This window comes from Protopterus annectens, chromosome 5.part0, assembly GCF_019279795.1.
Source record: "Protopterus annectens isolate FY-2018-M chromosome 5.part0, PAN1.0, whole genome shotgun sequence".
Classification (NCBI taxonomy): Eukaryota; Metazoa; Chordata; order Ceratodontiformes; family Protopteridae; genus Protopterus; species Protopterus annectens.
Window position 1 is genome coordinate 1,566,825,869 of NC_056735.1, and position 12,979 is coordinate 1,566,838,847.

A 12,979-nucleotide genomic window follows, 5' to 3' on the forward strand; every position below is an offset into this window, starting at 1 on the left:
AAGAGACATGAGAAGGTACATGAGTCAGGGACAACATAACCATGTAGACCACCTTTCATAAAGACTTTTCAGCACTTGTACAACCACCTATTGTCTCTCAACTGTTAAGGAATGTAGCTTGCAACCTCTTAGTGGCTGACATTGAGAGAGAGAAAACTCCTTGCAGCACATCATCTTCCAAGATGCTTCCTTGTGTGTTATCCCAGACCTTTCAGATATTGAGGCATCCTAAGCATCCCTACCCTCAGCCAGCTGATGAGCTCTTGTATCCTTCAAAAAAGTATTTGTACTCAAAGGAGTCAAAGTTTTGGATATGGTGTGCAAGAGTCTATATTCCTTTACCACAATGGCACTTTTAACTCTTAACTGTCCCGGTAACTTTCCCCATACATTCCTTTGCTACATTGGAACTTGAGCCCCTTAATACTTTATATTTTCTTATTTTGATTTTCTCCTTGTGGAGCAGGCTGTTTGAAACTTGGCAGAATTCTCTGATCCTTGAATCACGTAGTCTCTGACGAAGATTAATATGACTGCCTCTCAGTGGGCTTTCGTTTAGGCTACAGTAAGTTTGCATTGATTCTGTAACTGGGCAGTAGGCTCTGAACTGTGCCCGCTCTTGATGGCTTGGGTTGAACGCTGGCTTTTCTCCACTGTGTGATTTAACTTAAGGGGTGTGGGATGTACTCTGCAAAAAAAAAAAAAAAAGCAAAATTGGGAATAGTTTCACTGAAACAGGATTCAGTGAAAGTGTTGCCAAACTGATACAAATCTGACATTTCAATATTTAACCACTGCAAAAAGGGTATTCTTGCATATCAGCTTGATACAGACAATGTATAAATATTAGCTTTGCGGAATCTGTCCTTTAACAGCATGAATATACACCTAATCATCAGACCCCCTCTCAGCCAGTTGGCCCATTTGTTCTGTAGTCGCTGGGATGGGGGTCTGCCAAAATGGACATAGGTATGGGCAGCCATTGGGATGGTTCAGGAATTTTTTCACCCCCTTGTGCCCCCCACAAATGGTAGCCTTTGGGTAGAATGAACAGAGGACATTATCACTGCTTTGTCCTTCATTTCCATGAGGGGATAATAACAGCAGGACTGGCTGCCCCACCCACTGGTGACACAATGTAGCTGTTTCCCAGTCTCCATCAGGGAATTCAACTTGAGTTAATGGGCCCACCGGTTTTGCTTCTATTGCCTGGATAGGCATTCCCACTCTCCCTACATGTGCAGTCAAGCACCCAACCCACTTCTCTGTATTTGTGTTTCCTGGGCTATATCCAGGGCTGTATCCAGCTACGCCACTGGTGCAGACTGTCTTCCCCCTTCTTTGGATATGGATAGGGGTTTGGAATACTCCCAGGATGTGGTGGTTTGTTCTAAAACACACGTGTTAACACTTATAACATGCTTATAGTTTTAGGTTTAAATATACTACCTCTTTACCTTGTGTCTCACTGAAAGGTTTTTGGTAGAACTACAGAAGACTGCATCCAGCATTACTTTGTGTGCTAACTAATGGTGGTACAACAGCAGCAGAAAATGGGTATTGGGTCAGTGCTGATAAATCTATCTGGATCACAACTGATGCTAGGAAGAAGAAGCCTAAATGTTATGAATATATTGCTGCAAGAGATTCCCTTTAAGATTTATTGTTATCGTAAGTACTCTTATGCAACATTGCATTTTCCGTATTAAGATTGATTACTTGTAGTTGATAAAGCACACCTCTACATTTCAGCCAGAATTTATAATTGTAGTTTGTTAAAAAAATTCACTTACCATCTGATAATTGAGAATACATTCTGTTCAAGTGGTGGTAGTAGGGGAACTGCTTTGCCTCATGTGTGTCTGGGATTAATACAGTGGAGATGGTATGAGATGTGGGCTGTGGTTACTGTTTAGCTAAAAGAAAATGTTCTCTTTGGACTCTGAAAGCATAGTTTTTAAGCTCACCGTTGTGTTTGTACTCGCTAAACCCTTACTGCATCATAGAAGTAATTATTTTTGCTTTCCCTCTTTCAGAATTGTTTCTTTTTGGATTTGCTAGCCATGACTAAGAGAGATGCTGAGGAGTTGATAGAAATAGAAATCGATGGTAACGAGAAACAGGAGTGTACAGAGGAAACGTATGTATTTACTTCTGAATTCTGATTGGTGGTAATTACTTGCTAAACGTCTATTCAAAAGTGTGTACATTGAACAGGAGATAGTGCATTGTACTGAATTACAAGTTTTGCCTCTGTGTGCACCATATTTAACAAATGTGTTGTGTTATAAAATTAGTAGATTGCCTAGGTAGAAGTAATCCTATTTCCTGCTCTCTTACTCAAATGTTATCATTGTCCTGCTGTACGATGCTAATATATACCCTCCTATACAATTTTCAATGTAAATCTCATCTATACTTTTCATTATATCCCTTGAATTTCCTTACACATTTTTTTTTACTTAAAGTAACACAACTTCTGTACTTTAGAGTAAAGCCATTTACTTGCTGTAAAAATTGAGAACTGTATAGATTTGTACATGTTGATATTACTTTGTATATTCCTGTTTTGTAATTATGTATATTTTTTGAGAAATGTAACTTTTTTTTTGATAACTGTCTGAAATTCCCTTGTTAATATAAATGTGCTGTGTTGGAGCTTTTTTCCTTGGGCCTCTGCTGAAAATGGCTTTGCCCAGTCGGACTTTCCCAGTTATCAAAGATGAATAATAGGTTGTTATTGATACTGATTTGTACTTCGACTTATCAGACTATTCACTATGAGTATAGAGCTGCTTTGTGTATACTATAATTTTGGATAATGGATCACTCCGAAGTCCCTTTTGGGATATGAGCACTTAACCAGCATTTGTAATAAGGGGTATGAGATTGGTGTGCACATCTGTCTTTGAATAATTTTATTTTTTCTTGGTATTATTTGTATGCCTAATAAGTGGATCACATCTCTAAGCACCTGTGGGCCTAGTTGATACAAGTCATGCTAACCCCACAAAATGAACTGTGTAATTGTGGCATTATTGTTCTTGGTCTACTGCTTGCCTGGCAATTCATTTTGATGTTCTTGCCTTTATAGGCAGTTGTAGTTGTCCATGATCTGCCTGGTTTTGTAAGTTACTTTGAGGAAGAAATGCACAATGTGAAACAATATTTTACTGAGAAGTGTTTCTGGATGAGTTTTATAATACTAATGTGCAGTTCATATGGCTGGTTTTGTTGAAGGACACCCATGCTATAACTCCACTAAGATCAGAAATGCCCTTGATGTAAACTTGATAGAATATTGCTGTAAGGTATGGAGTTGCTATGAAAATGAATTTGCCCGGCAGAATACTGCATTGGCTAGGTAAAACAGCACACCAAGGTACAGAACCTGAGCAGAGCAGTTACATTTGCATACCAGCATGTACAAAATAATTCATAATGCTCCTGAACGAAGTACAGAATTAATGTTACATTGTACGGCATGGTTAGGCAAGTACTTATGCATTTTAGCATTCTTAGTGTTATAAAAATTTGTGAAATATTAAATTCCCTTTTTTCACTAAACCCTGTTAACTGAGGCTTACTGGTTATTTGTCAGTTTACCCATCATACCCAGTGATTCATCTGCTAAAAAGGACTGTTACTCCAGTTGCTTCTTCATTCATTCATTCATTCATTCATAATAAAATGTTCCTGAATGTTTACTTGCATGCATGTACACTGAGGCAGAATCTTTCTTGATTTCCAAGGCACATGGCTCTGTACATCCCACTAATTGTGGTCCTACTGTGCTTGCGTAAATCCTGCATAAGTATATATTTTGCGGTGGTGGCAACAGTGCTAGTGTGGACATTTAACAGATAACCATAAAAGGTGTACTAGAGGAGCATTGTAGGAGCATTGTCTGTGTCATTAAATACTGGTTATAAACTATACTGTACTCCTAATACTAGTAATTTGCAGCTTGTGCAACATGCTGTACTGCACACATATGCTTGCTGTATAGTTGTATAACTCCCATTTTATCCATTTATTCTCATGTTTTCACTATTCACTTTCTAAATACCTGCACCTACTCAGCCAGCTTTTGTATGTATTTATGGCCATAAGTGAGGCTTGTAGTACTTCCAGTGTGTCGCCAAATAATTCCGTTACATGTCACAACCCCCCTTGCTGATTTAATCATCCCCCATCTGTGCTTGAATATGTTTAATTTCTCTATAGAGGCCTGAAAAAAATTATCAAACCATCTATTTTATGCAGGGAAGAAAGTCTGCCATGCCGTATGCCCTGTTACTGTCAAAACAGGCAGTCTACATTTGAGTAAGTACTTTGTGTACTCTTGGAGTGCATGGCATACTAGGATTATGCAGTATTTGTTTATTTACTTGTTTTTTACATGTCTAAGTTGGGTATAACACTAGAAAGGCCTTTTGTTTTTTTCAGTAAGTGCCTGAATATTTTTTTTTTTTTTTTAAATTCATCTCGGCTACCATTACCTCTAGCAGATGGAACTTTAGGTGTTCTTCGTGTTTCACTGTTGCAGTCATTACATTTGGGTAATTTGCTTGCAGGAAGTCGGCCTGATTAACAAAGTCTTGGGTCCTGCGTCGGTTGCTATCCCTTCTTCCATGATGTCAGATCGTCAGGGGTATAAAACAGGCAGTCGACACCATTACATCAGTCTTTCTTGCCGTGCGGTGCCTGAAGCAGAAGCAGTTCACAAGTGCCAGTCTGCCGACTCCTGAAATTTTCGTTTTGGAATTTCAGAACCAAAGTCTTCAACTAAAGCTAAGTGCCCTGTTGGGGAAGCTTCTACTTGCTCCTTTCCGATGTCAGTAAAAGTTAATAATTGCATTACTTGTGGAAAGCAAATACCTCATAAAGATTTTCATTCGTACTGTATTCCTTCCCTAGGCCCTGACCACAATGTACCTTGCTGTCGGTTTTGTGTTTTATTTAATCAGCGCCAGTCGTCAGTATATTTTTGCCTCTAAATATTTCGGTTCTCTCTTTAGTTATCCAGAAATGTCGTTGGTTAGCAATCTGACTACCAGGATTCCGAAAAAACGCAAAGATAAAGACAGAGACAGGCCGCTGAGGTCCGAAACTGGCAACGATGCTTCTCCTAAGCCAGTTCGCCGGTACTCAGTGAGGCGCTTTCGCAGCCCGATACCCGCTACTTCTGATTTGCAGGCCTTTACTGAGACCCATTCGGAGTCCGCGAGATGCTTCAACTATGGAACCCGCGGATGTCTCTACCATGGATGGGTCTGGAGCCGCTGTGCAGGCACCAGCTTCTGAGGGTGTATTCAGGCCTACGGACTTGCATATTAAATCGACGCCTCCTTCATTACTTAGGCCTAAATCTCGATCCATGTCAAAAATACCGTCGCCCAGGCCAGATGCTCAGGCCTCTAGGCCTAAAAAACAAATGATAAGAATAGCTGAAGATCTAATAACTCTAATCAGGAGTAGCCAACCCCCCTTCTAAGAGGCCTAGGACTGAGGTTTATTACGAATCTTCTGATCAGGATTCTGTTTTTCTGACTCTTCTCATGACCTGGATTTGTCCTTACCTACTTATGAGGATTCTGATGCAGAGGACTGTATTCCCTCTGCTTCCCCTCCTGAGGAGTTTTCTTTTGGGGAAACCTTACTTACTCTAAGGGAGCATTTCCACTGGGAAAGCCAGGATTTTTCTGATTCAAAAATGAGGCTTAGGGATTTCCTTCTCCTACCTCAGCATAGGCCTTTAGCTATTCCTCCTGTACTAGACATTGTTGATGCTTTCTCGGAATCTAGTATGGCCCCTGATTCCCTGCTTCCTGCTCCCAGAAAACCTGACCGATACTACAGGGTCCCTGAGTCCCACAAGTTCCTTTTCAAAAATCCTATTGCAGATCCAGAGACTATTTCACAGAGGCCCAAAGGCATTAAGGCTTCTACTGCTAAAAATCCTACCCTTTTTGCTAGAGACTCCAGGGAGCTGGATAGATGGGGTAAGAAGGTTTACACTTCTGCAACCTTGGCCATTAGGGCTTTAAACTGCCAGTTTCATATGTTAAAATATCAGCAACATGTTATTGGACTGCTTAAACAGAAAATGATGTTGATTCCTGACTCTGTAGAAAATAAAGAATTACAGGATTTAATGCATTCTGCCGAACAAGTTGGAAAACATACTTTGCAGTGTGGTTTTGATTCATTAGAGGCCTCTTGCAGGGCTGCTGTTACTGATTCTGTGCTCAGAAGGCATGCTTGGCTTAAGGAGCAATCTTTGCCTGATCATGTTAAAGCTAAATTGTTGGATGCTCCTTTAAATCAGGACCGCCTGTTTGGCAACAAGGCTGAGGAAGTTCTTAAAAAGATGGAAGATAAAGCAAACTGTTAAATATTTTTTACAAGTTTAGCCTCCTAGATTTAGTAGGCGCTGGCCCTCTTAAGAATTGGTCCTTTCCAGCCCCTTCCAGGTCTTCTCAAGCCAAACCCAGACACAGCAGAAACCTCAGGTTTCAGTTCCAGGGGACTCACAGAACTAAGCAGTGGGGGGCCTCCACTTCTAAGTGTGGGAATACTCCCCCCTATGGGAAACTGTCTCAATGACTTCCTTTTAAAATTTCCAAGCACTTAACATCTGACTGCCCCTTTGGGGGGAAGGATTGCTCTTCCTGCAAAGAATTGGGAACTCATTACCCAGGACAAATGGGTTTTAAATATAGTGTCCCAGGGATACAGATTTCACTTCCACATGTTGTCAACACCAAGTGGGTGGCCGGACCTACCCCCAAATCAGTGGGCAGAGGCACAAACACAAGTACTTTCTCTCTTAAGCATGGGGCTATTCAACTGGTAGCAGAAGAGGAAAAGGGACAAGGTTTCTACTCGAGACATTTCCTGGTTCCCAGAAAAGACAATTCATGGCGTCCTATCCTGGACCTGTCTACTCTAAACACCTTTTTGGAGATTCCAAAATTCAAGATGCTGACTCTTCACCAATTTCTTCCTATGCTAGGCAAAGATGCCTGGTTGGCAACACTAGATTTAAAAGAAGCATACCTGCACATCCCAATCTGGGAATCTTGCAGAAGATACCTACGCTTCAAAGCAGGCTACACGCACGATCTTCTCTGCACTGCCCTTTGGCTTATCTACTGTGCCCAGGGTATTCACAAAGTGCCTAGCTCTAGTTATTGCATTTTGCATGCAAAGAAATGTTCAAATATACCCATACCTGGAAATTGTCTAATTTGGGCAGACAGCCAGGACATACTTTTGAATCATCAGGCCTTTGTAAAAAGGGTTTTAACTTGTCTGGGGTACACCATACATGAAAATAAATAACTAGTACCCTGTCAACAAATTATATTCTTGGGAGCAAGCTTGAATACAACTTCCCAGATGTCTTACCTCACGCCAGAAAAGCAAATTCATTTGACAACCTACTTCAAACAAGTGGCCACAAAAACCCTGCTATCTGCGAGGCAAATACTGCAAGCCTTGGGGTTCATGGCCTCTTGCATTCTTCTAATTCCATATGCAAGATTGCATATGTGGAAACTACAGTGGTATCTAAAAAGCCTATGGTGTCAACATTCTCAAAACCTAGAAACAATGATTCCTATCATACCTTGCCTACGCCTAGAGTTCCTTTGGTGGGCAGAGGCCTGCCACCAAAACAAGGGACTACCTTTCACACCACCCCTTGCCACCCATATCCAAACAACAGATGTATCAGACTATGCATGGGAGGCTCACCTGGCAGGGAAGTGCATTCAGGGCAAATGGAACCCAAGTCAAATGCACCTGCATATCAATCAAAAAGAAATGTTAGCTGTACAGAATGCTCTGACAGCCTTCAAGGACCACATTCCTCCAGGACAACTAATGGTAAAGATGGACAACACCACTGTTATGTGGTATATAAACAAGCGGGGGGGGGGGTACATATTCTTACCCCCTCTGCAGACTAGCCAAGACATTGTGGAATACAGCCTTGAGCTACCAAGGGCACCTACAAGCTCAGTTCCTGCCAGGAAAATTAAATACACTGGCAGACAGACTAAGCAGAAACCTCATGGACCCACACGAGTGGAGACTGGAACCAAGCAAATGGGGGAGCCCAGATATAGACCTGTTTGCCTCTCCCCAGAACTACCAATTGATCAAATTTTGCACAAGGGCTCCCCACAAACAAGCCTGGAAAGTGGATGCTCTGTCCTTCAGTCTATGCCTTCCCCCTGCCTCTGCTCTCCAAAGTACTACTAAAAGTCAAACGGGACAAACCAAGGCTGGTTTTGATTGCTCCAGACTGGCCGCGCCAACACTGGTACCCCCTCCTGCGCAGTGTGTCACGGTTATCTCCATGGCACCTGCCTCGGACTCCTTCCCTGCTGTCTCAGCAGGAGAACCAGATTCTGCACCCTCAGCTTCCAACACTGAACCTTGCAGCCTGGCTAATTACGTAATCTGTCCTTTAACATCCCTCCGCAAACCTGTGATGGATATCATCTTAAGAGGCAAGGAGGCCTAGTACTAGAAAATCTTATGCTGCAAAAATGGAAAGGATTCTGTGCCAGCTGAAAAATGGAAAGGATTCTTTGCCTGGAACCAATCTCAAGGGATGAGCACAGCAGCGCCCACCCAGTTTACCTTAGATTTTGCAATACTTAACTGAGATAAGGGACTGTCTTTTTCCTCTTTTTCCTCCATTAAAATCCACGCATCAGCCATTTCAGCTCATTATAACACAGAACTCTTCTCTCATCCACTGCTCAAGCATTTCCTCAGAGGAGCCAAAATTTTGAGACCACCCAGGAGAGCTCCAACCCCACCCTAGGACCTTTAACTTGTTCTTGGAGAAACTCACTCTACCTCCTTTCAAGCCAGCTGCTACTGCAGACTTAAAATTTCTTTCTTGGAACACAGCTTTCCTTTTAGTAATCACTTCAGCTAGAAGGGTATCTGAATTACAGGCCCTTATGGCAGTGGAGCCTTTCATCGTCTTTCATGCGGACAGGATGTCACTCAGAACCAATCCATCCTTCATGCCCAAGGTGGTATCCAGTGTAGCTCTTAATCAGTCCATTCATTTGCCAACCTTCTTTCCCAATCCACAGAATAAAGGGGAACGGATACTGCATTCCTTAGATGTGCACAGACAACTTAAATTCTACTTGGACAGGACTAAACCTCAAAGGAAATCTGATCAACTGCTGGTAGCATTTGCTGCAGGGGCAGAGGGGAAGGGTATTTCAAAGCAAACCATTTCTAAATGGTTAAGCCATTGCATTAATTTCTGCTATAAGCACCATGGAAAACCTATCCCCCCAGGGGATCAGACCTCACTCCACCAGGGCTGCATCTACCTCTTCAGGCTTTCTCAGAGGTGTCCCTACCAGGGACATCCTAGAAGCTGCTACCTGGAGTTCTGTACATACTTTCACCAAGCATTATCATTTGCCAATTTTCTCTAAATCCAGAGCTTTGCCACTGCAGTCTTGCAGGGCCTTATAGCTGGCCGTAATGATATCTAAACTCCTCCTCCCAAATGTAGCTTTGGGAATCTACTCAAATGTAATGACTGCAACAGTGAAACACGAAGAACATAGTACAGTTGTGTACACTTACCATAAATGTAGATGTTAGAGTATTCACTGTTGCAGTCCTGGTTACCTTCCCTCCAGCCCCCTAACTTCTTTTGGCTATACCTCTACTTTTCTTTACTATGCTTAAAAGCCTTTTTGGTGTATTTCCTTTTTTGTTGAAGGTATATCTTTGTGCTTTTATGTTTAATTGCTTCCCCTTAGGGGGGCACCTGACATCTGGGGCAAGAAAAACTGATGTAATGGCGTCGGCTGCATGTTTTATACCCGACGACCTGACGTCACGGAAGAAGGGACAGCAACTGATGCAGAACCCAAGACTTTGTTAATCAGGCCGACTGAGGGCAACCTGCAAGCAGATTACCCAAATCTAATGATTGCAACAGTGAATACACTCGGACATCTACATTTATGGTAAGTGTACACAACTGTACTTTTAAAGTCTCATGTACCTTTCCATAAACTGCCCAAAGGATCACTCACTGTCTTGTGTGAGTGTGATAAGTTAATGGCAGTACTGCACACCTGACAGGATCCACTGTGCATCTTGTTGGAACAGAGGACAGTGTTGGAGTCTTAGTGCTCTTCAGTGGTTTACTTCTGTCCATTGGTAGAGGTAATTCATGTGTGGAGAAATAGCAACAGTTCTCTCTGGATACTGCCTCTCCAGTTATCTTCAATTTCTCTGATTCTTATCCAACTAGTTACAAAAGCATGAACTGTTCCCCATTCTGTATTCTTGTTGTTACTGCCATTTTTGTAGTAGCTTGTCCTGCATTCTATGTTCTTTGTATTAGTGCCATTTTTGCAGTAGTCTGTTGTCCTTTCTGTGCTCTTCTTACCATCACTGCCATTTTTGAAGTAGCTGTAATCCAAAAGATAGCTTGCTGCCGAGTGCTGTAATTCCTTACATTTAGATGTCTGTACTGCTCACATTTTGTGAACTAGAACCTCAGCAGTTAGTCTTGGTTCACCAGGTTAATACTGCCAGACAAGTATACTGAATTCTTGGATTGCAGTCATTAAAATAGAATTAATCCCAGTCTATTCCTTTTACCTGTCTGAACATGCTAGTCCCGTTTGTGTGGCTCTTTTCAGACTGTGTGTTCTGTTTCCTTGCATCTTACTGGTTTAGAAGATTTGTGTATATGTAACTAACATATACAAGTGTTTCATGTTTATATGCATATGTGTGTGTGTGTTTTGTATACACAGTTGCATACACATGCTTTTTTCTGTCTATGGTAGGGCTATATGTTCACCATGTTTATCACTACTGTTAGTCTTATGGTTTATATCCTGCCAAGGATGTAACAGTCAGCCAGGTTCCAAAGTTTCAGGGCACCATCCACAAGCTCAGTCGGCTAGCTGAAGCTGAGTTGACTAAAAAGACATGTTTGTGCGCCCAGCCCTTGTGAGCTTTCATGCTGCTTCTCTTTGGCTTTCAAGGATCAACAGTTTGCTTGCGGTGTTCTTTTCTGGGCAGATTAATTCCCTTTTGGGAATGAAATTTCCATTTAAAAAATTTTGTTTAATAACACTTTCCTTTTCAAAAAAAGTTATTTTAAAGCTAGGAGATTGTTTAACACTGCCAGGAGATGAGATTGCTATTTTTAGCTGTCAGTTTTTTGTTTTCTGCAAAGAAATTGTGTTCATTTTACTTTTTGGGGGCTGGCAAAGTGTGCTTTTGCTGTGTTTCTGTGTGAAAAAAAGTGACTTATAAAGACTTCAAAACTTACCGTTTTTTGCTGCTTGGTTTCCCCTAGGAGGCGGTATCACTTTCCGCTTGGTTATGGAGCAAACTGTCAGTCCCACAGTTGGTGGTTCTTCCAGCCACAAAAAAAAAAAAAAAAAAAAAAGTTACGTAAACAGCCTATGCCAGCTTGGCAGGCTAATAATTTGCCCCAGCTGCAGGTGGGTGACACTGCTGTGGCCATCTTTTACCTGGATCCTGTTGGTGTCCCTCAGTGGGCAAAAGAGCAGACAGTCTTGTCTGTCCTGGAAGAGAGAACAGGAAAGGCTTCCCTGTATTGTCAGAATGTTGTGTCCGTCCCTGGGGAAGCTGCTGCTGCTTCTTTCTATCAGGTGGCATTCGTTTTCCATCCTATTGCAGTTAATGTAGGATCTTTCTTGTACTGTGCCTTGCATAGTGGACTTTCTCTAACTCCCCAAAAGGATCTTGCATGATGACTCCACTGTTGACACCCAGTTAGCCTATTCGTTCCAAGGACACTGGAGATTGTCATATTTGTGCTTGGCAAGAGTCCTATGGACCATTCCAGTCAACATCTGTTCCCTGGCAAGAGTTGGGTGATGGGGATCAGGGCAACTTGCTGGGGGCTACTTTTTCCCAATCCACTTCCTGCCCCTCACCAACTCCTTCAAGAGCCCACAATTACTGTCTTCTATGGGGGAGCATGCCTCCATATGCTGACTTCCCCTAGGCTTTACAGGTGCTAAGCGACATGACCTGTCAGGCTTGACTACAGGAAACTCTACAGGGTAACATCTAGTGATCCTGCTAGGTGTCACCATTGTGTCAGTGCTGTGGTGTGCCAGTAATGTCCCCCACCCCAATGGGAGAGCTGGCAATGTCCTGTGACTCTCATCCTCAATGTTCAGCTCCTACAGGCACCCAAGTTGCTACTGAAAGCCTGTTCACTTGTAGTTAGGGTTATATTCAGATCTCTGGGGTGTTGCACTGTGAATGATCAGATTTATATTTAAGCAGCATGTTTTTAAGTGCATGCTTGACATTATAAACTAGGCCAGGAAACCTTAACACTAGGAAGTCTGTACAAACATGTAAATGGCTGCATTGAAGCTGTTGTACCTACCAAAAGTAAGCCCAAATCTAACACAAAAAAACAGTACTGATTGAATATAAAGAAAAAAGTCATGACTAAAATCAGAAAGCAACTCTGAGACAAGAGCTCTGTGATTCAACTAAACAAGAACCTGAGAGGTCTAATAAAGTCCAACAAGGCCAGTTACAAGATCAGGATAGATTCTCAGGCTAGGGACAATCACGAAGCCTTCTTCAGTTGTGTGAGGAATCTTAAAGTTAACACTCAGTCTGCAGAGCTGGTTGTAAATGGCACAACCTTCACTGATGAGGGCAATTTAGCGGATCTACTAGCAGATAAATTTAGCTCCAACTTCACCCCCACTACCCCCTGTGAAATCCCTTCTAGCATACTCCCCACTGCTGTTAAAACGGAGCAAGTCCTGGTGGCACTTGCTAAGGTCAAAACCCACTGTTTCATTGGGCCCCCAACAATGTCTTCAGGTTGCCTCCTAAAGTGCCTAAAACATGACCTAACAGGACCACTTGAGGCACTCTTCAACTACAGCCTCAAACCCGTTTACAT

The 12,979-nt window shown here is 42.2% G+C and overlaps 1 protein-coding gene across 1 annotated transcript in view; it reads left to right on the plus strand.

The window, feature by feature from the left end:
- The window catches only part of GABPA (GA binding protein transcription factor subunit alpha), a gene marked incomplete in the record, with an annotated part of 677,711 nt that overhangs the window by 132,597 nt on the left and 532,135 nt on the right, over nt 1-12,979 (plus strand). Inside the window, 1 exon segment of the mRNA XM_044071362.1 lies at nt 2,037-2,140. Within this exon segment, the coding sequence (XP_043927297.1) occupies nt 2,064-2,140 (77 nt within the window).